The 24,259-nt window shown below is 33.8% G+C and overlaps 1 protein-coding gene across 1 annotated transcript in view; it reads left to right on the top strand.

Moving 5' to 3' along the window:
• The window catches only part of NCAPG (non-SMC condensin I complex subunit G), a 29,405-nt gene extending 5,574 nt beyond the window's left edge, over window positions 1-23,831 (top strand). The window contains exons 6-21 of the mRNA XM_085307487.1: window positions 2,717-2,909; window positions 3,575-3,724; window positions 6,434-6,574; window positions 7,436-7,559; window positions 8,835-8,924; window positions 9,278-9,457; window positions 9,866-9,976; window positions 12,155-12,274; window positions 14,065-14,301; window positions 14,599-14,780; window positions 17,643-17,817; window positions 18,247-18,408; window positions 19,250-19,412; window positions 20,951-21,043; window positions 22,561-22,639; window positions 23,489-23,831. Of these exons, the coding sequence (XP_085163613.1) occupies window positions 2,717-2,909; window positions 3,575-3,724; window positions 6,434-6,574; window positions 7,436-7,559; window positions 8,835-8,924; window positions 9,278-9,457; window positions 9,866-9,976; window positions 12,155-12,274; window positions 14,065-14,301; window positions 14,599-14,780; window positions 17,643-17,817; window positions 18,247-18,408; window positions 19,250-19,412; window positions 20,951-21,043; window positions 22,561-22,639; window positions 23,489-23,615 (2,327 nt within the window). The 3' untranslated portion in view covers window positions 23,616-23,831. The remainder of the gene's footprint in view (window positions 1-2,716; window positions 2,910-3,574; window positions 3,725-6,433; window positions 6,575-7,435; window positions 7,560-8,834; window positions 8,925-9,277; window positions 9,458-9,865; window positions 9,977-12,154; window positions 12,275-14,064; window positions 14,302-14,598; window positions 14,781-17,642; window positions 17,818-18,246; window positions 18,409-19,249; window positions 19,413-20,950; window positions 21,044-22,560; window positions 22,640-23,488) is intronic.
• The last annotated feature ends 428 nt before the right edge of the window (window positions 23,832-24,259 follow it).

Below are 24,259 nucleotides of genomic sequence, written 5' to 3' on the forward strand. Positions count from 1 at the left end.
CATATTAGTTTTRCTGTTTGACTTCGCTACCCACTTCTTGTCTGCAGTTCCTCCCCCAGAAAATAACAGCACTTGATCTTGATAGGTGATTCTTTTCTTAATCAGTTTCTGTTTTAGAAATCAGTCCAAGTTGGGCAGGAGAGGATACAACTTCTGTTAGTTCTCCAATTCTTTGTGWTAGGAAAATGTTTGCTGTATTCCCTCACCAAAAAGATATAGTTTGACATAAAGAACTGCCTTCTCTTCTGAGCCATAGCAGATAGATCCTCTGTGGCATCGATACCTCATTTAGGATGATTTTGCATCCCATCTACTGAGGACTTGCTCTTTTTTCTGATACCTAGAATTGCAAGGAGAAATATCTGCCAGGTTATGTTGCCTTACTGATCCCGTTGATATTGTTACTGTAAGTCAGCAAATGAAACTCTCTAAGACTCAATTTTGGAGTGTTAGAAAGCAGGCATTCTTTATGAGGATGGCACTGGATGCACAGGGGATCTGTCAACCTGCTGTGCACCAAGGTGTCTAGCTTTAGAAATTAAACACAACTAATGCATACATATTCATCATTTTTCTGGGAATTTATCAACATATTCATTACTTATCCAAGAACTTCATTATCATATATAAAAGACGTGTAACAGTCTTTCACACATGTGTGTTCCTGCCCTCTTTGGCCTTTTAAGGTCCTTTGGTGGTTGTCAGTAGTCTTCGTCACCATGTCCTTTAGTTGAACTTGTTTCTCAYGTGTGCTCTATTCACTCTTCGCCTGGTTCCGCAATATTTAATTGTATGAAAAATGTTACAGCCAGCAGAAAGTCTTATATCTGTTCTACTCAAGGACAGAATAAGATGGACTCCCTTTATTTGTCAAACTCAACATAGTTGTCAGCGCTACCTCCACACAGGAGGAGCAATCCTGCTCCTTCAGGCTTGGTGTCAATATCATATACTCTTTGCTAGGCAAAAGAAGCTTGTGTCTGGTTTAGCTGCATTTATATTTATCTATCTATGTATATCTGCTAGTTTCCCTCATTTGTGATCTGTTTTACAAGTTCTCTGGCCTTGAATATGCATATCTTTATTGAACTTGCTCACTGAACAACTCCCAAATGAACAGAAGAGGAATCTGCGCATTCAAGATTACTAGGTAAAAATTTGGGATATCTTTACATGTCAGCTTCAGAATAAGGGTTTATAGTTAATCTTCATCTAGAAGACCAATCCAAATTCTGCTTAGTTTGATGTTTTTTACAGTACATTTAGTGGTAGTTTCAGCTGGCAGTTCTCAGTCTCATTCTGTTTCATTCTACTATTAGTTCATGCCTTTCCTCTTCAAAAGGTTTTCTCATTCTGAGAATCTTAATTTAGTTCTTTTCAAGGCCTATACAGCTYTGAACTCTTAAAGGTATAGTCGTGAATTATATATAACAGGAAAGATGAATGTTGCCACTATGCRCAGACTTTACGGTTTCCCTTTGCCTTTGATACTGTTTTGTCCAAAGTCCTGAGACCCTACTTAAAATTTTCCCCCCGATAGATATATCTGTTTTTTCTTATGTCAAACTATTAGCCTTTGTTTCCTTGCTTATATCTGTGTATTCTCTCTATGTGTGATGTATTCTAGATGTCTCCAGAAATACTTTTCTCTTTGAAGTCTTACTCTAGTTATCCAGAAAATGTTTTCATTGTGGTAATGAGGAGGAGGGAATATAAAATACCTTGATGAAATTTCACAATCTAATTAGATAATTGAGTTAAACATAAGAATTATGTGTGGCAGATCAGACTACAAGTCTATACTAGTGKCCTTCCTCAAGAAATGGGCAAAGCCTAGATGCCTAAAACAGGACAATATTTCCTTGCGCAACATGAGTTTGTGGCTCAGGGATTTCTTGGGTCAAGCTGGTATTTGTAGTTGTAATGGTTTTTGATGGAGGTTTTTTTCTAGTCCCAATGGGGGAAAAAATGGTGTTATCTCAAAAATGCATAAGCCAGTGTTCAGCTAGTGCCCATACCAAACAGCGGTAACTGCAGATTTGGTAAATGGAGCAAGTTRAGGAATGAAGAGTTTGTTTAGTTTCCTGTAGCTAGGAGTCTGGGTATGCTTATTTGAAAGAAGCTAGCTAATTAGCCATTTAAGTAAGTTTACACGGAAAAGTGTTAAAAGAAAAAAAGCTGCTTAAGTTTAGTGTGGTTTTTTTTTTTTATATATATACCCTCCTCAAGATGTTTCATCAAGCTAGTTTCATTGAGCTAWTTTTTTCATTTTGCTCTTACTCATTTTGAAGTTTTATTTTTGAGATTGAGTGAGTGAGGACACTAAAAGATGACTTGATCTGGCTTTTTAAGTGACCTCTTYTGGGATATCAGAAGACACTTTAGAGTACAGATTGTTAGCTGCTTATTACTCAAAAGATTCCAGTTGTGTATGCAAAAGGTATGTGTACACTGCAAGTAAATTCCATACAGGGAAAACTATTAGGAAGGCCTATGTTTACTTAAAGTTACTGTAAGATAAGCAACTGCTTACTTTTAAAGTAATGCTCAATAGATTGTTCTTGTTCAACTCTTTTTTTTTAAGATAACAAAATCAACTGTATAATTTCATTCTAAAAATGACATGCAAAATAAATGATTTGTGAAARTATGTTAAAAACTTAGTATTTTTTGTCCTTTTTAATGTTTTGAACTGTTCAAACTCCTACACTATTAGATGCTGTTAAAGAGGTAGTGAAGAAGAAACTGCTTCAAGCCTGGCTGCAATTAACTGAGGGGGATGTTTTAGAACTCCTTCATCGACTGGATGTGGAAAACTGCATTGACGTGGCTATCCCAGTACTAAATGCGATATTTTCATTATCTCCGCTTAATGACTTTGTTCAGAATTGTAAAAATCTTGACAGCAGGTATGCAGATCAGCTTTCATTCTGAAAGATGAATATTTTGTATCATAAGACTATTAAATTAAAAGCTAAATAGATCACTRTAGGGTAACTGTTACTTGTAATTGAAAGACAGATGTTGTGGCATAAGGCATGATGTCTCCCAGTGTTTGTGTCTTTGTGTTCTGGATTTTTTTTTTAAATCTCTGTGTTCAGCAGCTGAAAATCACTCTGCCAAATCAAGCAAGAAGAAAAAAATGTAAAATGTCTTTGACTTTTTGTTTACAAAGACCTCTCCAAAATCACAGTCTTTAGTGTTCAAGARGGGGAGTAAATTCATCAACTGAACAAGTGTGTTTGAGAAGTAGTACTAAATAATGAAGTTATGAAAATGTTTTATAAAACTAAAACTGATTATAAAAAACTGATTATACGTGGTTGTTCTAGGAATACTGGAGGTCTGAACAGAATCTTTCTGCAAACTGGTAATGGACACCCCTGACTTACAATATAGGAAAGCACAATGTAGTGAGAGGCTCAAAGAGCTCGTTTATTAAGAGGAAATTATTTTTTCAGTCTTGAAGTACTTTTGTGGAGAATATTTTTAATATTTTTTTTTAATCTTAACAATCTACTTCTGTGTGTTTGACTTTGTCACTATTGTATTTATTTATTTATTTTTGATTAAGGAAATTGATTCCACGGGAAGACTTAACACCTGAGAATGTCTTATATTGGAGATCTCTTTGTGAATATCTAAAATCAAAAGGTGAAGAAGGTGAAGATTTACTAGAACAGATGTTGCCAGAACCTGCTATATATGCAGATTATTTGTTAAGGTACATTACRTTTAAAGACAAACCTCTTAAATACCACTAAATTGTGTTTTAAAGAAATAGAGAATATTTTATTTCAACAGTTTAGGTTTCTTCCAAAGTCAATTTTTTTTTGAGGATTATCAGGATAGAGTCAAATACTCAAACTTTTGGAAAAGTTGAAAGTAAAGCAGGAGGTAGTGCAGCTGAGGATGCACTGATGAATGAGAATGACTAAGAATTATATTATTTATGCAGRCATGTATTTAACAGATGTTGGATGTAAGAACATTTTACCCTTCACTCTAGTCTGGTTAAAGTTTTTACACTTCACTGCAGTTACTTGACATGGTAATAGCATGTGGATGTTGCTGGAGTATAGCATAGGTAGAACTATTCGGTGATCAAATTTCAGTGAGGTAAATTGCAAGGTAAGTTCATGTAGTTTACAATTCTGTTAAATCAAGAACATTCATRTACTTGCTATAATTTAATTGATAATTGGTAATTTGATAATGAATGTGAGCTGCAGTACCTTCAGAATTGCAGAAATACAAGAAAGTTTAGGCAGCTTTAGTTCTGGCAGTTCCTAACTTTTGAACACTAAACGTCTCAACTTTTTTTTTTCTTATTTTTTAAGATGTTTGASAGCATTTACTACTTAAAATAAATAAATATAAAGAACAAAGTTATAATGTAGGAGCTATTTTGAAGTCTTTTTTTCTCATGAATTATCAGCAAGATGGACTTGTAGATCTATAGCATATAATTCTATGCCATTTAAAATAATAGAATAATTGTTCTATAATAAACAGCTATCCTTTGTCCGTCTATCAATATGTAGATTGTAGTGTGTTTGGCAAAGAACTTGCAGAAAGTTTTAGAGCTTTCGGAAAATGGTACTTTTTTTGTTGTTATACTTAAAGAAAATTCACAGAAATTTGGCTGCTGTCCCAAAGTGTTTTTGAAACAGACAATTCATTCCTTTTTCTTTCCCCGTTCAGATAGGCATGCCTCACAAAAATTTCTGTTCTAAAGCAGTGGTAGAGCTGCTAAATGAGACAATTATAGAACATTTAACTAGGCAAAAGACAGTGAATGTTTTGTTAAGTCAGGCTTTTTCTGTAATGAAGGAAAGTAAATTGTTTTTGTCTCAGTTGGATATTCATCCTGAAAAGTTTGAATCTTAACCTAAAGGGTTAACAGAATTCATATTTATGAGCAATACYGTTAATGTGGAGACTGCTGAGGAATCTTAACTGCAGCATTGCTCAGTTAAGCATTGAAATGTAGAGTGAAGCTTCCTGAAATGAGATTAGATCTAGAGGAAAAATGCTTTGTTTTGATGAACGCTTTCTATAAAAATTATACATATTCTTTTCTTTCTTCAGTAGGTAGAGTATACTATAGTATTYGTACAAATCATTACATGTTTTGTGTAAAATGTGCTAACACGTTTCATAAACATATAATTTATTAAGTGTCCATGCTTCTTTAATGTAGAAATGTGAATCCACTATGGCAGCTATAAATCCATTCATAATTAATCTAAGAGTCCATAAAACATTTGTTCTTTTCTTTTTTTTTAAAAAAAAAAGTGTTTTTCTTTCTTCCATCCAGTCTTATTTCAAATGCTTTCAATTATCTCCTGCTTCAGGAAGAGACTGGGGAAGATTAATTAGATTTGTTGGTATTTGGTTGTAATGTGAGCTATAAAACTATTCATTGGTGAGCTGTTTTAACAGTTGTTTCAAGTAAGATTTGAAATTGTACAATCAAGGTCTTGGATTTATTGTGCTGTGAGACTGCTATTTAGAAAGAGCAGGAAACCACAAGATGCTGAGTCCTAAGAGTAGATGCAGCCCTGTAAACTTCACTGTTACCTAGTGCATATTATTAGTGTTAAATGATCTGCAGCTGCTGCCTATATTGTTGTAATTGCAGATAGTCTTAAGATGTAGCTACATGCAGAACATTTTTCCTAATTTTGAAGAAATTCTTAATATTTGCTAAATTTTCTGAGCTGTTGCTGAAAAGTAGTTATCACGCTATAGTGAAAATAACTTTTTTGCAGCTCATGTAAGTATTYGAATTTTATACAGGGTATGCATCACACCAAATCTTCTGTGTGTGTGCGCACTAGCTAATGGATTAAAATCTCAGTAAAAAAATGAAGAAATAGTACAAACTGATTATGCTTTCTAGGCTACCTGGCTTTGTGTATATGACAACAGATTTCGTTGTTCCTCTGATGTTGATCAGATATATAATTTAAAATGATTTACTGTACACTTCAATGATTATGATTATGAAAAATGGTACAGATTTATTTTTAAGGCGATGCCTAAAGGAGGTACAGAGCTAAGCTTGCACATGGACTCATAACCTGCATTTTATGTTTCTTAGTATTTTGCTTTCTCAAAAAAGGAATTTCTTTTTAAGAAGAACATTGTTTTTAAACCATACTTTATTTGTCATAAATAACTTTATGGAGCTATTTGCCTACAAAAAGGAGAACGCAAAAATGAATTTAAAGGTTTGTAATTAGGGTAATAAYTACCCTTACCCTGCTTGAGCAGGGAGGTTGGACTAAATGATCTCCAGAGGTCCCTTCCGACATTACCCATTCTGTAATTCTGCAACCATATGGAACATGAAAGATTTTGTTGTTTTTTTTTTTGACATTCCAACAGTGATGTTGAATGTAATTACCTTTCTTCTATTTGGATTCAGTTACCTTCAAAATATGCCAGTTCTTAGTGAAGAACAAAGAGAAGACTTTTCCTGTTTTGAAAACCTGATGACAAAAGAATTTGTAGGTCAGCAGCTGATCCACATTATAGGCTGCATGGATACTACTGAAGAGGGAGGAAGGTAAACTTAAGGTTTAAGTTTTTAAGTCAGTCACTTCATAGATGTGAACAGGCATGGAATTTCTACTGGGAAAATAATCTGGTCAAACAAACAAACCAGTTCTATGCTAGCTGAAAAACCAGTAGTGTCCTCCTAATGGAAATGTTCCCAATATTGTACCAAGTACTATCTGCTTGGTTTTATGCAAAAAATGAGTTTTAATGCAGACACTATGTTGCTTGGGGAGAGCAAATTCAGTAATTCTTTAGGAAAACAACTGAAATTGGGACATTACAAGACTGTTCCTTTGGAACTCAATATATTGACATTAAAGGAGATAAATGGATAATTTACTGACTTGCAGCAAGTATCCTGTGTGTTGTGCCAAGGCTTAAAGAGGTACAAATGTTTTACATGCCAAGCTGAACTGCATTGTTAATTGAGTCGTTCAAAAGATCTTCCTGCAGCTTGAACATTTTTTGATGTGAAGTAATTGATAATTCTAGACTATCAGGATAGTTAAACTTGTACTCCTTGTTTTTTAGTTTCTAGCCAAATGATTTATATGAAGGCATTTTACCCTGTCAATACTCTTGACTGTTTTCTTCTAAAAGGACCTTCCTTTATGTTACATTTGCATTTGATTAGAGGGAAAGAAAAATTAATCTGGAGAAATCAAGTAAAATYTGGAAAAAGCAAACATTACTAGATAAGAACTAACTTGCTAACAGCACTTAACTAGTTAAAACCAAAGAGAAGTTTCTCTTGTAAGRTATTCATCAGACTAACGCATAGTGGATAATATATTAGCTCTTAAGTGTCTCTCATTTTCTTAAAAAAACAAAAGTAAATGGATTATTTTATTTTTCCTTTTTAATGAAGGAAGCATCTGTTAGCTGTTTTACAAAAGATTCTCATTCTGCCTACCACTTCATCAGCCCTTATATCTCTGCTTGTAGAAAGATTACTCAGCATCATCAAAGATGATGATGGAAGGATTCAAACTGTAAGTAATTCTAAAGAGTGATTGTTTTCTGGACCCCACCTCCCCTTCTGTCTCAAACAGTCTTTGAAAGTATTGTAACAAAAATGTCAAGAATTAAATGCTTTTCCAGACTTAAAAATATTTTACATTCTTCTTCCTTTCCTTTCTTCTTCTTTCAGCATAGCCTCATTTTGTGGTTACCTGAAGAGGTGTGTCTATTTTTAAAGTGATTGGCTGATGCTGTAATTATAATCAAAAAAATAGGGAAATATTAGACATTAATAACCCATTTCAAACTCCTTTGCCATATTAAATTCRAACAGTTTGACTAGAATATTCAAAATAAGGATCCTGTACATTTGCAAATTTCCAAGTTCTCATTGCTCATTTTAGCTGAGATTGGTACTAGAAACCCTTATAGGAAAAGTATTTTATTTAATACAGTTCTTACACAGAATAGGATTTTTAAAACTTACGGCCAAAAAATGGGCTACTGCTTTTACTCAAATATTTTAAGCAAATTCTAAACTAATGGATGGACGTTCCTTTTAGAAAACTCAGTCCAGTGGATAAGGCTAGGATATGGGCTTGTAACAGGATTATGATAGAGTGATGGTAATAACAGTATAGTAGTAGTATTATAGTACTGTAATAGTACTGTAGTGCTAATAATAAATGTAYGCATTTCTATTTTAATCTTAGCAAAATACATTGTTTTAGTATGTTTTCTTGATTGAGTAGAGCTTGAGAGGAAGTTAAAATTATCTGGCACAAGAAAAATTAGAGTAAGACTCTAGTGTCTTGTTCTCTCTTTAATTTACCTTATTTCATTTAATCTTTTGTTGGTGTAATTGACCTGACTTGAAACAGAGCCCCTAACTAACTGGAAAAAAAAATAGGCTAGTTCTGTTTCTACTTTTATACATGTGTTTATGCTTGGAATTAAATTACTAGTCATATGGCTCATTATACTACACATGGTGATATACAGACCTTTAAATTACAATGTTATTAGTTCTATTTTGATTAAAGTAGTAAAAGATAAAAGACCATACTTTTTTGCTTATCGTGCTAAAGAATAGAAGACACTAGACTTTCATAGTTAGACTGTGTGTTGTCAAATAGCAGTGTTATTCTTTGAGGATTTTTTGCAGTGACTGAAATATTGAGGAAGATGGCATAGATGTTCAGTGCTTCAGAAGGATGGTGCTTTAAAGTTGAAAAAGTTAAGTAGTATTTAAGATCTGACACTTTGAACTGAAATTAATGGCAGTAACATTCTGTTTRTAACAATAGATTGCAGAAATTATCTCAGAAGTTCGTGAGCCAATTGTTACTGTTGACCAGCCTGTTGATGTTGCTGAAATAAGAAAGCGACAGCTTAAGGTGAGCAAATTTTAGTTAACTGAAGAAAAATAGCTGTCATCCTGTTTTTTTAAACATACGTGGCAAATAGTAGTGTTTTATGGTAGTGTGTTGTCTAGTGTCARTATTGTCAATTCACTGGAACAGGTTGCCCAGAGAGGTTGTGGAGTCTYCTTTTCTGGAGATACTCAAAATCCACCTGGATGTGATCCTATGCAATGTGCTTTTAGGTGACCTTCCTTTAGCAGGGGTGTTGGACTAGATGATCTCCGGAGATCCCTTCTAACCTCAACCATTCTGTGATTCTGTTGTTAACTAATACCGAGTAGGTTATAATGTTACAATTTTCATTTTATTTGTATTTTTTATTTTAGTTGGCTGAAATTAAAGTGAAAATTTTTGAAGCAAAAGCAGCTTTGGAAGAATGCATTACTCTGCAGGATTTTAATCAAGCATCAATATTAAAAGAGAAAATAACTGAGCTGGAACAAACAAAAAATGACCTGATAAAAGAAGGAGAACAACCTGAAATGAAAGAAATACGTATCGAAAAGGTCTCCTTTTCTCTTTCTCTGTAAATGTTTGATGTGTTTTGACATTTATTCATTGTTTTTAAAAATCTAGATGATAYGAAGTCAAATTACACTTTCTTTTAAGTTGTTAGTTTTTTCCTTCTGCATGTATAGAAGGTGTTGGTGTGCTGTAGCAAAAATGCATTGCAGTTAAACTATGCTTTTGTCCTTGAATACCTAAGGAATTATARAAAGGTTTTGCCCTTACTGCTTTTAACTTTAACTAACTGAGATGAACTTGAATCTCTCTTTATCATTGCTAATGAATGGATTTTGTTTAACACTTTTACATAACAAATGTACAGTGGAGAGAGAATGTATTTCGAGTAAGTTTATTTGGGCAGAGAATTGTAATAATGATGTTTTTCTTTTTCCTGACCCTCCTTGAAGAACGATCCTGAAACACTGTTGAAGTGTCTGATGATGTGTTATGAGCTTCTCAAGGTGATGTCCCTTTCTAAAGGAATTGGCCCAACCATGAATGAAATAGTTGAATCTCTGGTAGGTAGTAGTAAACACTGTTTTCCATATAATAAAGATGGGTATAGCATAGCTGGTGCTGAGTTGCTGGTAGGGCGGTTCGTGATTATTTCAGAACCATTTTGCTGTATCTGTATGCTTCCATGGAACTCTTAAGCTTTCCCAGAACMTAATGGCTTGGATGTGCAGTTAATATATTATCCTGAGCTCAGAACTGCTGCAGAGAGATACCAAAATAATATTGGAATAATGTATGACTAATGTATTGTAGTGTTTGACAATGCTGAGTTGCACTGTACTAAATGCAATGCTTGGGCATCTGCTTACTGCCCTTTCTGACACTTATTACTTGAATTTKCTTTTAGCTGAAGCTATTAGATTTATTTTGGGTGKTTTTTTTGTTTTGTTTTGTTTTTAGAACTAGCCAAAAACTTATCTGGAAGCAACTGAAGCTCATAAAGACCTTTCATCTCTTAGTACAAGCAAAGGTGCTTTGTTGTAGAGTTTTTTTTTTTCTGCTCTTACCACTTTTGAAGACAAAGACATTTCTGTATTGCAAAATCAAGGCAGTGGCAATATAGGCCTTTTATAGTCTACTAACTGTACTTCTCAGTTTCAGTATTGAAGAGTATTTTAGTAATGAAGAAACATTCATCTTGAAGTTCCATACTAAGTATTACAGGCTCTTAACTATCACTGACTGTGTTCCTTCAAGACAATTTAAACTCTCTCATGGCTGGGTAACAGAGAACAAAATGGAAAAAAAAGTATACTACTGTATGAATGCAGGGTGCGCTCATATCTGAATAATGCGTGCAATTCTTACCCAATCCYGTGTTATCCAGAAAGAATGTATTAGAAGTAGTTTAGAGGAGGGCAGCAAGGATTGTAGAGGTATGGAACAGCTTCCAGACAAAATAAATAGGCTAACTCTTTGTAACTTGGAGAAGAGAGGACTTTATAATAGAGATTTACAAAACACTTGTCATTTGAGACATGCATGAGTAGAGAAAGTGAATAAGGATTGGCTGATTGTGGTCCTCTGTAAATATTAGAGACATCAAATGAAGATAGGAAGTGGCAAGCTCAAAGCAAATGATATGAGCTTCTTCACAAAATATGTAATCTGTGGACTTCCTTGCCAGAGGGTGTTTGCATGCTGAACACTTAAATAAATTTTAGAGAACACTGAACAAGTTCAAGAAGAATAAATCTCATGGAGTAATTGAGTAGAWAGGAGCAATCTGCTATCTCTGATGTCTCTCAGCTGCAAATTGTTAGGACATCAGCAAGAACTGCTGGGAAGTATAAACTTGATTTGTTTATGTAATACTCTGAAAAAAAWTAGTTTTGACCTCTGTTGATAACAGGACAGTGGGCTGGATGATCTGACTTGATATAAGCCTTCTTTGAGCTCAAACTAGAGAGAAATTGCAACGCCGACTTGATTTCCTTAAATATTGTAGTACCTCTCTTGATTTCTTTCTGGTGCAATAGCATTATACATAATTAKTATTGATATGCTCCTACCCCAAACCTTCTCTACTTAATTGGGTATTTCTTTAGTTTTATATTTGTTTTTTCTTTTTTCTTTTTTTTTCCAACATCCCCCTTCCATATTATTGTTCCTGCTGAATTTTCACTTCAAATATGTTTTGGGGCATCTTATTTGTTGTTGGTTTCTTTCACATTCACTAGAGAGCTCAAGTAGAACATGATCTTGGCATAGCATTCACCCTCTCTATAGCCTGGCTCTTCTTTAGAGTGCATTTATACTATTGTCTTCTCAAAACTATTCCAAGCACATGAGAGTTAAGTAGCTTCTGTATTTTGTAACTTGGAATTGAATATTCTTTATCTGCAAGAATGATAATATTTTTAYGAAGAAACATGTAGGTTTGTTTTTTAGTACACAGTGAGTGTTCAACTCAATTTTGTTTGAAAACAAATGTTCTGAGTTTAAAAACAAGCACAGTGCAATACACTCATTTAATTTGGCTATTATTTTATTGTTAATTTCAACTAAGATACTCAAAATGTGTTTGTTTATATCAAGGTAAGCAGAATATGCAGTATTTGCCACTGTACAATCCCTTATCTAACTAATTTAGTTTCAGAGTAAGCACATTTTACACAGTATAGTCAATATTTTATTTTAAATTTATGTATTTCAACTACAGAGTCTAAAATTATTTTCAGATACTTCCTGGAATAACTAATGTCCATCCAGCTGTGAGAAACATGGCAGTTTTGTGTTTGGGTTGCTGTGCCCTTCAGAACAAAGAATTTGCCCGACAACACCTTGCATTGCTGTTACAGGTAAAAATGACTGAGAAATGGAATGGTGATCTCTGTTACTTAGCAATAAAACTAGTCTTGTATCTATAATAAATTATCCTATATATTTATGTTAGCAGAGGACCAGTGATGCCTCATATTCTGTATATCTAGATCTGGAGGGTGTAATCTCGTGTAGGTTTTTTTCTGATGTCTAATAATCAAGCTTATATTGCATCCTGGTAGTAGCATGCCTTTCCTTTGGAAGATCATGTRTTTTCTTGAAAATTTTTTAGGAATTCTTTATCCTTAAGAGCTCTCTTCCTCTTTCAAACTTGACTGAAGTCAGTCAAACATTTAAGTTATTGCTATGTAGGAAAGAAAAGCTGTAGGATTCTGTAATCCTTGCCTCCTTGGGAAACCATACTTAAAGAAAAGTGACTTTTTTTCCCCCCTCCAATTCTGTTACATACTTGCCTGTGGTCTTGAGTATATGAGTTAATTGCTGCATTATTAATTTTGTATGACTTAATTAACAGTTGTTGGAGGATAAGGCAGTATCCAAGCCAGCAAAAGAAATCTGGCTGATAGTATAGTACAGTCAAACATCCAGTAGTGGATTTTTTTTATTAATATTATTTTTTAATTTTTTATGGTAAGCACACTTTCTCTCCTCAAGTTCATATCATTATACTATGGGTTTCATACTTTGCAATGTTCAGGAAACATCACCTTTCTGGTTATGCTATGATCCAGTCRCTGCAGGGCAAGCAGAAAAATTTCTTGCCTGAATTAGCCAATGTTTAGTAGTTAGGTTACTTTCCAGAGATGTGGAAGATACTGACTGGGCTCAAATCAAACTGACGAGGGCATAACCTCCGACCTTTGTAGTAAATGTTTTGATGCTGAGCCAATTATATATAAGATGGCACTACCATTAACTTTCTAACTCTGGCTTTGAGGGAAGTGTATGTGGTAACCACACTTTAAGAGCTTGTGTATGTGTGTGTGTATGTAGGATACTGGTGAAAGTGCTCAAGAGAACTGATGCACAAGGGACAGTGTGTGACTGACTTCTGGAAAGGATGAGATTTGGAAAAGGTATTGATGTGGTATACTAGGCTCAGACAAGATGATAGAGACTTCAGCCACTGAGGTGGCAGAACTTCTGGTTTGTAGAAAGTTAGCAAGTAGTATTGTTTCTAATCTGCATAACAASTATACCTCATTAAAATCAGTCTGTTTAGTTAGGATTGGTGTTGTTTTAGGAAATGGTGAGATTTAAGCAATTAGGTTTTRTTGATACCAAAACCCCATATTCTTTGTGTTGGCCACTGCCAAAACAGAACACGGGGCTAAATAGATCGCTAGACTTGCCTGCTATGTCTGACTTTATTTGAATGTTAATTTGAAGTATAATATATGGTAACCTAGGCACCTTTGAATTTATTATACCCATCTTGCCTTTCTGCGTACTTATCTTTAATTAAGCTATACAGTATTTCAGAGCAGATGTCTTGCCATGTTTTTTGTGTAGTGCTTAGCACTRTGGAGTTACTTTAATCAATTAATTTTGTTATGTTTGTTTGTGCTATTATGTCTATTTGGAAGTTAACACAGTAAGACTGCATCCCTTATGCTTATGCATGCACGCTCCTCTTTCTACTTTACTGCTAGCATAAGCAGATGGATGGATGGAARGAACTGATACCATCAGAAATTTAACTTTTTTTTTTTAAACCCTATTAGCAAGGCAAGGAAGTTGGGAATATAAGAGTACTTCTTTATATTTATATAATACATTCTGTATATATTTTCTTTATTAAAACTAGGTTTTACAAATAGATGACATCAAGGTTAAGCTAAGTGCATTAAAAGCAATCTTTGATCAACTAATGTTGTTTGGGATTGAGCCATTCAAAACTAGAAGAGGCAATGAATCTCAAAGTGAAGATGTACAAATTACAACTGAAAATTGTGAGGAAGAAACTAAAGTAACAGACGAAGAAGAAGAGACTGCTACGATTCACAGTCTCCTACAGCTTCTGTCTGGTTTCTTAGACAGTGAGGTAAGAAATACTTTTTTTTTTTTTTTTTAAAGGTTTTCTGTTAGACCAGGTTGCAACTAACATTACAAGATGCAGAAATGAGGTGAATGAACTAATGTTAAAATAATTGCCCTAGAAAGTTACCACAACTTTATCACTGATACAGAACGTTGTTATTAGGCCAGCTCTGAAATCTGAGCRGGTGCAAATATGTAAATATACAGAGGTGATTGGCAATGTAAGATATAGACTATTATGATATATTATTGAAAAATGCTGTGATGTTTGTGTGTATATACAATCAACTCTTCTTTTTAGTTTTCAGAACTTAGGACAGAAGCTGCAGAAGGCATAGCCAAACTGATGTTCTCTGGGAGGCTAATTAGTGCCAAGCTTCTTTCTCGTCTTGTTTTGTTGTGGTATAATCCTGTGACTGAAGAGGATGCTCGTCTTAGACATTGTCTGGGAGTTTTTTTCCCTTTATTTGCTTATGCAAATAGGTATGGCCTTTGTAAAATATTATGTAAAAACATACGTTGGACTGGCAGCTTTAGGAACCCTTTTTTGGTCTTGCACAAAGTGGAAATGATTTTGTTGTGGGACAGTAGCAAAAGAAAGTCTGGGATTTTTTGAACWTGAGGGTAACAAACCTGGACACTTGACTAATACTAATTTGACTTATTCCCTGGAGTTCAGCAGCTACAGTTCCCGTGTCCTTTATTAAGCTTTTAACCATTTATTTAGCTCTTAGCCCTCTTTGATTTTCAGATTCATCCATTTAGATCTAAAGGTCTAATTCAATCTCCTATACATATTACTTTTGAATGTGCATAAACTCAACCTATGACTATTCTGAAAATTTCTAAATAATATTGGCACTCCATTTTTCTTCTGTTTTGCACCTATGATTGAAACTTCCTCAAGGTATTAAATTAAAAAAAAAAAAGAAATTAAAAAGGCTTTACTTGTACTATTGAGCACTACAGCTAGACTTTGAAGCCTCACTGAAGAGAACCTAGCAGTAATGCTTCAAGAGGGAATAGTATCAAACAGATATAAAAGAAGCAGTTAGGCTGTGTGGGGTTTTTTTTGTTTGTTTTTTTTGTTTGTTTTTTTTTTTTGTTGGTTTTTTTTTTTTTTTTTTTTTAAAAAAAACAACATTCCAAACTAAATTCACACCAGATTCAAAATTTCCTGTTTGCTTTGGGAGTAGACAGAGGAAGAGAAGGACTTTTGCAAGCAGGCAGGAGCATAAACAGTAATTCTCCTTTCACTTGCTTAAAAAAGGTTTGACTTTATCTTTGAGCTGCTGCTAGTGGTGTTGACCAATTTGAACTTGCTGGGTTTTTTTWAATGTTAAATTTTAACTTTAATATTATATGATCCCTTATCTATTTTTCAAATTTTTTTTTAATGCCACAGTGAGAATAGTATTTCAAAGGGGATTTAGTTTGAAAAATGTCTTTGCTGTTGTCAAAGAAGCAATAGGAAAAATATAAAGTCTCCTCCAGATTATTTTCTTCCCCATTTAAATTCTRTTGAAAATTAGTAGAAAAACTAATTTAATATGGTTTAATATTGAATAATGACCTTAAGCTTTTAGCACTGATGATTTCTTTTGCCTACAGATGTCTTTTGACCCTATGATTCCCTCTATTAAGAGTCTGAGTGCTTGTCCTACCAAGGCTCAACAAAATAATTCTCTTGCAAATGACCTTGAAATACACAGAAGCAATGTTTTCTAGCACCTTAGAGAAAATCTTCTGTCCTTTTACTTGAAAAGAAAAGCTCAGTATGATTTTTTTTCACTTTTTTGTCTTAAAGGAGGAAAAAATCCTAAATCTTAGTCTGGMTGACTAATTCAGAATCATTGTTTAGTTAAACCTTTAGTTAAACCTCAGTCTTGAACATTATCTACGTTTTGGATCACAAATGGTTCGCAGGAAGATGCATCACAGAGTATCTCCAGTTACCAGTAATGTATTTTCAAGAGAGCTATTACCTTGTATGGCAACTGATTCAAAGCTGTCTGCAAGGTTTCCATTTAGTAAAGGAAAACTTGAGTAATTAGTTTCTGTTGGGGTTGAAATCTAATTTTGATACWGACTTCTCACCAAACTTACTGATTCAGTTTATTTTCTGGATGTTGCTCCGTCAACCTCTATGGCTGATTATATTTAAGAGGGTTACTTTTTGAAATGAAACATTTGAACTTTGAGAAATAAATGTTAACGCTGACTTCTGTGATTGGTATTTTGTCATGCCAATAGAATGTCATAGCACATGAATAACAGGGACAGGATTTTATAACCAGTGGTCAATTCTTATTCATATATACATATACCCATATATACTTTTTTTTTTTTTTAAGAGTAATAGTCTCTCAGGCAACCTCAGGGGCCTAAAGCCTAAAACTTTAGTCTGCCTTGTGCCTCAATGCTATTGGATTCTTTTTAATTTGCAGAAAATCTGAATATACTTTAGTTGTGCTTAAATCTGTAGAAAGGGAGAGCTCTTGCTTCTGCTCTTTCTTGCCCCAGCTGTAGTACTCAAAAGGTCTTTCAGTCAGCTGATTTCACTCAACAGTTCAGCTGTGTCTGTGCTCCCCCCTGCCCCCCCTTTTAATTCTTTTTTTACTTTATTAGTTTTCTTCTGTAGTTAAATTGGTTCAAACTGGCTAATAAGTACCAGAGTCAGGACTTGGTGAAGTGAAGCCTTGTTCTTTTGCCGGTAGTTACCTATTAAATTGTTTTGACTTATCTTGTGGAACTRCACCTTTACATTAACTTGTTGCAGAATCTTTTTAAGTGCAATGTGATGTTCAGCCTAGCTCGACAGGTGTAATTACCTTTTCTAAGAAAAGAAAGCACAAGTATTTCTTCCAAAGTCTTGTTAACTGCCACAGTGTTTTGCCAGGCTTCCTTACTTTCTTACACAGGAAGAAGTATTCCTGAAGAAAGATACTAGCAGAAAGAAGGAATGAACAGGAGAAAAATAATGTGTGGAATTGTGTTTCTGTCCCTTGAGAGGCAATCTATCTATAGCTAGCTAATAATATAGCTAGTCATAGCTAGCTAGCTATTACTTAGATTTTTTTCCAGTAGTAAGGATGAACTTTCAAACTATTCTGAGGTAGGAAGCATTACTTAAAAACTTGCTGGAAAGGAAATTGGTTCTATGAGGAAATCTTGATGTTATTTTGATCCTGCTGGCTGTCTTTAGGGCTCGCTGTTCACTCTGCTTTGAGAGCTTAAAGGTATTGTAATAGGTTTGTAAAATTTGATTGTAGAAGAGAATTTAGGGATGAATTAAAGTTTAATTTTGTCTAATTATGCTACTAATCTGTGACTTAATTGAAACAGSTCTAACCAGGAATGCTTTGAGGAAGCTTATCTTCCAACTCTGCGAACATTGTTAAATGCTCCTGCCACTTCACCTTTGGCTGAAATAGATACCAGTAATGTTTCTGAACTGTTAGTGGACCTGACCAGACCAAGTGGACTTAAGCTTCAGGCCAAAAAGTCAGAAGAGTATCAGGTATATRGCAATGGAGTGAAGTGGAGAAGGTGCTTTGATGTTTGTGTCTAGAGATTAAGAATCGACCCTATTCCCTTACCATTAGCTGATTGTCTGGGCTTCTCTTGTGGCCTGCATGTGTGAGTCAGAGGCTGGACTTAAGCAAGTGGCRGTACAGGGAATTACTTTTTTCAATGTGTTTTTTTTTTTTCCTCATTTCCATTCCCTGTTACAGTTACATAGTGCTAGTAGGAACTTGCACCAACCCTAATTATCTTGACTGGGGAAAGTATTTATAAAGATCAGATGGTATATGTACTCAAAATACTGCATTTTAAGAAAATATTTACTATATAAAATTATTCATTAGCTGCTTAAATCAGAATGATCTTGTTTTTTGTAAATAACTTCCAACAAAATTTCAGAAATACCAATTTCTTTTCTTTATAGGACTTAACAGTGCATGATAGTTTGGCAATGAAAATTTGCAATGAAATTTTGATGGACCCGACTGCACCAGATGTCCGTATTTATGCAAGAGCTTTAAATTCATTAGAACTCAGTAATTCTTCCAAAGAGAATCTTCTACTTCTGCTGGATGAGATTCTTGAGGTAGTACATAAATAACATGGCTGTTGCTGTTTTAATTGCTAGCAGTCTAATATTCTGATGTGCTAAAAAACAATGTGCCTTTTGTTTACTCTGATAATATGACCAGAATCTCTTTTAGCAAGAGTCTTTATTGAAAATTCACTTTTGATGAGGTATTTACAAAAATCTGAACCGAGCTTTGTGTATAATTTAAGTATTTCAGTTATCACAGATAATAAAAATAGTGGAAGCAGTATGTGCAACTTGATATGATTGAATTTTGGTAGCTGTCGTGTAGTTTATTTTTTCTTTTTACATTCAATATTAAATCCAGAAAARTTTACAAAATTTATACTCTGGATAGCTTATCTTTTGTTAATTATTAACAGCCAAAATGTTTATACCTAAACTTATCTTTAAGATCATTGGGCAACAGGAGAAGGGTGCTTTGTTTGAGATGAAGGSATTACCAGATCTTGCTGTTGCTTTTATTAATATCTAAGTTGCAGTAAAATTTGGGAGTGGAACAGGGGAAGACACTGTTGTGTAGAAATGTCAGAAAGAATTCCAGTCCATTGTGAGCCTATCATCTRGAAGTAGGAATGTTCCAACACTTGCCTGGAAAGGTTCAGTCGCTTTATTTTTTAATGTTTCTTCTTGTCTCAGATAACTTCTTTTGGGGTTTCAGTGCTTGATGTTGATGGAGAAAGTGCTTCTCTTTTCATTTTAAGTAGTCATCTGCACATGACACATAGAATTAGCTAAATTTACCATAAGAATGATATGATTAGTAACTTAAAGGATAAATTTATAAGAATAAATAAATGTATAAATGTTTAACATTTAAATCTGTCTTCCCCAGAAAGTGAAAGACAAATTGTGCCAAAGAGCTATTGAGAAGATCAAGATAAACTTAAACAAAGATGCTAATAGGAGCAAAGACCGCTCTGAAAGGACAGAGGAAACGGGCTGCTCTGAAAGGACACAGGAAACTAGCATCACWTTTTCTCAAAATAATAGTCAAGGTAATTCAGCAGAACAGTTATTTAGTAGGAGGTATACAAGTGGGTGACTTGTGCACATCTTTGTTACAAGAAGTCTTGTTTTTTCCTCTATTAAATGAATCTACTTTTTGAAAACAAGGGGRAAAGGTAATATTTGTTAAATACACATGCTTTTTGAAACGGAAAATACTTCAATATGAATATTTTCTATTGCTTTTTGATCAATTTTTTTTTCTCATTTTGCATATTACTCTAGTACACAGCCAGTGTTGTATTTTGTATATAAAACTTYGTATACTTGTATTGTTGTATTTTGAGGTCTGCACTGCAATTYTTCCTTTTCAACAAAGGCAATATTAAAGTAGACTTTTTTTGTAGCAGTTTGGCACACTTACCTGCCTGCTAAATACTAGTGATTGCAAACTCCCATTGAGAATGTGACTCACTAATTCAAGAGAAGGAATCAATTACTTTGTTTTCTTTGCCAGACCTGCTTTGTGCAGGCAGTATTCTATTACAGCAATAGGTAGTTGATATCTGTAGTGTCTGGAGTGTGATACTGRTGCCTTTCCCTGTTGCTAGTTCATATATTGGAGGCAGAGTTTTTATTCATTTATGTATTTTTATTTGTATTGCTATTTTAAGAGCTTGAAGTGGAGGAAGCCAGAAGACTTTACCTTTTGCACAGCTTGTGCAGTTTCAAATGCCTTAGTAGTGTCCTTTCTGCTGGTGGCATAGGCAGTCTAATGTTTTTGGTAGAAAAGCAATGAGATGAAACTTAATTAGCTTTTTCTTAAAGCAAAGATCTTGATATGCAACTGTCTGAAGCAGAGGCTACTTTTTTATTTGCATTTATTTCTTTTCTAGTGGATTACTTYAAAGCTTTAGTGTGTTTCTGGAAGTGTCTAATTATATCTTCTATATTTATTTGTTTAAATATTTATTGGATGGGGAACTGGAGGCATGCTTCTGAGAAAACACAKCTTCCTATTTCTAGTTTACTATTAGCTGTTAGCAGAAAACAGTTACTTTTTGGTGTGAATTTCTCAWGAAGAATGAATTTTGAGCACTCTTTTTAAGCAGACTGTCCTTGCATCCTGTAGGAGAAAATGTTGTTCTCTCTCCCTTGCTACTCATACATTTGGGATCATTGAAAGTAAAGGAACATTTACTACTTCAAAAATGTATGAGATAGCTGTGAAGCAGAAAGGGAAACAACCATTACTTTTTGTCCTTCAGTTGCAATAGGKGAGATCTATATCAGAGGTTAGGAAAAACTTCCTAGGAATAACATAGATTCTGTAAGAGAGAAACTTCCTATAATTCTTAAAATTTTTAAGAGGAAGCTAAAATAATTTAGATTTTACTTATCTAATTTAGGGTAGGGATATAGCTATAATGACATGTTAAGCTTCCTTTTAGCCTTATCTAATTTACAGAAAAAGTATGTGTAAGATTGTATGGCTTTTTATATAACAGCAAAAATTTTAAGTACTAGTATTTTGGTAAAGTAAAACTTGATCATCTATGATTTCTTTCTGCACTGTTGTATTTAACAGAAAATAATGAAGAAGCTGATCATACTCCAGTCAATGAATTTAAAAGTAAAGCAACTGCAAAATCAAAATCAACAAGAAACAAAACTGGTAGAGGTATGCACTATCCTTTTCTGACTATAATAACAGGATTTTTTATTAAAGAATTAGTTACTAGGTTTTATAAACCTATACATGTAAAAATAATGCAGTCTTCATACTGTGTTGTAGTTTTTAAAAATCTAATTTGTTAAAAGATAGACTCTCTTGTGGAATCTTTTGGAGCAGTATAAATCACAGAATGGTTAAGGTTGGAAGGGACCTCTRGAGAGGTCCAACACCYCTGCTCAACTACAGTCACCTACAGCAGGTTGCTCTGGACTGCCTACATGCTTCTGAGCATCTCTCCACAACCTCTCTGGGMAACCTGTTCCAGTGTGCAGTCACTCTCACAGTAAAAAAGGTGTTTCTTGTATTCAAATAGAACTTCCTCTGTTTYGGTTTGTGCTCATTGCCTCTTGTCATGTCACTGGGCACCACTGAGAAGAGACTGGCTCTGACTGTATGCTTAATGTTATTTCAGAATCAGGGAAATGCTAGACAGTCATTCTGTCTTGCTGCTGTCATGAATTCCTTTAAAAACATAGGAGCCAACTGCAGAGTAATTACAGTGAAGCATGAAATTTAAAATGTAATTTACAGATTTCCTGTGGCAAGGAATCTGTTTGAATTCAGATGTTTAAAATGGTGCGTTAAAGATCCATACTTCCTAAGAGAAGTGTCTTCTCTGTGCGTTTAACTTATGTGTAATGAAAATATTTTCCCCAGTTGCTTTAAAAGTTGGAAAGTGTGGCTTGCTAGACCCTGCTGGTTATCTTTGATACCTTTTAAGTATTGCCCTGGTATTTACTGCAGGATAAATTCTGATATGAAACATACTGCTTCAAACTGTAAAYGAGAAGTATTTTTTTATAAGTTTGAGACAGAGCAAATAGTTTCTCTCTCACAAATATGTTGAGAGGAAAGGGTATGTAGGCATCTGTAGCTGAATAAAGATTCAATCCCTGAAGCACCACTTYTATTTCTTAGTTTGTAGTGGAGGCTTGTAAATACGCTAAATACCCAGATTAAACCTATGCTAACTTAAATTCATTAAAATACACAGATAGCATTAGTGATAGTGATTAAAAAGTGGCTTAATTGTTTAGTTAAATATCACTACACTTCTATAGATGTTAATGAAGAAATTCAGCTTAAATGTGATTTCTTACACAAAATTATGTATAAATAATTAAGTTTTTGATAATGTGCCATTAGCTGCTCCCAACACCACAGTTGATAAGGAAAAGAAAAAAAAAAAAAAAAAACCTCCCTGGCTACAGGTTTTTAGGATAATTTCAAGTCATTTACAGTAATGTAGAAGATTTTTTAATATGAATACAAGTAGACTGTGGATTTTTGTGTGTTTAATAAATTCTATCTAATGTGATAACTAAGTATTATATTTTTAAGTGAAACATCAGAACAAAATAAAGCAGGTTTGTATATTTCTTCAATATAGTTTTAAGATGCAAAACTGTTTTAAGAAAAGAAGTAGTTCCATGATGTAAAAAGTGACTTTTGCTTACACTTAGGACAGCGAAAAGTAGCAGCAGAAGCTAGGTCTGTGAGCAGAAGAAAAAATCGCACAACTGTAACCTGTGCCAGTGACAGGTAAATCCCTCCTCTTCCACCCTTGCAAGTGTGATGTCAATTCTAGCAAAAGAATTTAATTCAAATATTTTTCCTCCCCCAAACTTGTATCTTTATCCTCTGYTCCTAACATGGAGAAGAATATTTAAGAAAAATTATTTATTTGAACTGATGAGGAATGATAATGGCAGGTTTGACAACTTCATGTTTTATTATCAGTGCCTAAGAGCATGTCATTCATTTTTGCATGTTTGGTACATAAATTATGTTCTATTCAACTTAGATTTCTGACTTCGGTTAACTTTTTCTAATGTTTACTTTTTCCATTTTTTGATTTAATAACTGCTGTGCAGAAGAATCTGGTATTTTTCACATTTGGCTGCTGCTTTTTTCTCGTTTTTTCAACATTTAATTGATAAGCTTATGGGAATGAGAGATAAACAAATAAACACAATACATTTCTTCCCTTTAGATCACATAGGCCGTAAGTGTTAAAAAGCCATTATCGTTAAAATTTTCCGTTGTACTCACTCTTTCTCATGCAAATAACCCATGGACCTTAGGTCAGGGTTAACCTTTCCAGTTTGCTTATTCAATGTATTCACTTTGATCCATTCACCACCTGATCTTTTTGTGGGTTTTTTTTTGCATATTTTGCAACTATAAACACTTGATTATCTTTTCTGATACAGCTATATCACTTAAACATAAGTACATTATTCTCTAAAAATGTCAAGTACATAATTAGTAGGAAGTGTTTTACTCTTCAAGACTGTTTTTATTAGGCATGGCTTTAAGTTTGTTAATATAAATACTTTTAATTTTTCTTATGGTCTTTCTAGCCTTAACTTAAAATATTTTATATTTCAGTGGTGATGAAATTCCAGAACCAGTCCCAATGTCAAGTTCAAGGCCTTCAAGACGAGCGAAAACAGCAGCACTGGAAAAAACAAGAATGAATCTTTCAAGCCTTCTGAATAGAGAAGCAGATGAATGAAGACAAAAGTAGTGAAAGTGTTCCAATGCTAATAGTTAATAGCAGGCTTGAAAAATAAGCTTTGTTTTGTTGTTGGTCAATTTAACTTCTATAATTATGATCATTTAAAATTGTAGATTTTTCTAGGAACTCTTTTATTTTTTAATACTTTTTTGATAATATATCCCAAATTAAGTGCATCATTTATGTAATAAAAATCTTATTCTTAAAATATAACCGGAACAAAACTCTAGTTTTTTGTTTTACTTTACAGTAAAGAATTTTTTTTAATCTTCAAATGAAGATTGTTATTGGTGGTAAGTATGGTTTTGTTTATCAAGAGTTACATATTTAAAGTGAATTAAAAAAAAAACATATTATTCAAAGATAATATTTGACATGGAGTGAGTGCTCTTGATTGCAGCACCTTTAAATATACCTGCCTTTAATGCACCTACTTTCTCTATTTGTTGGCCTGCATGTCTGGTGACTGTCAAGGGATATTTTATGGTTCATGTTAACATAAAATACAATCGATCCGAATTGTGCATTATGCTTACTGCAGGTGTATGTGTCTACTTTATTTTAAATAAAGTCAAAATAGTGTAGTTGGCTATTTGAGACAGTTTTTGGTATRGAAACCCTCTATCAATTACGTCCTTGTT

Source organism: Rhea americana, unplaced genomic scaffold (genome assembly GCF_003343005.1).
Source record: "Rhea americana isolate MKP2758 unplaced genomic scaffold, rheAme1 scaffold_26, whole genome shotgun sequence".
Taxonomy (NCBI): domain Eukaryota; kingdom Metazoa; phylum Chordata; class Aves; order Rheiformes; family Rheidae; genus Rhea; species Rhea americana.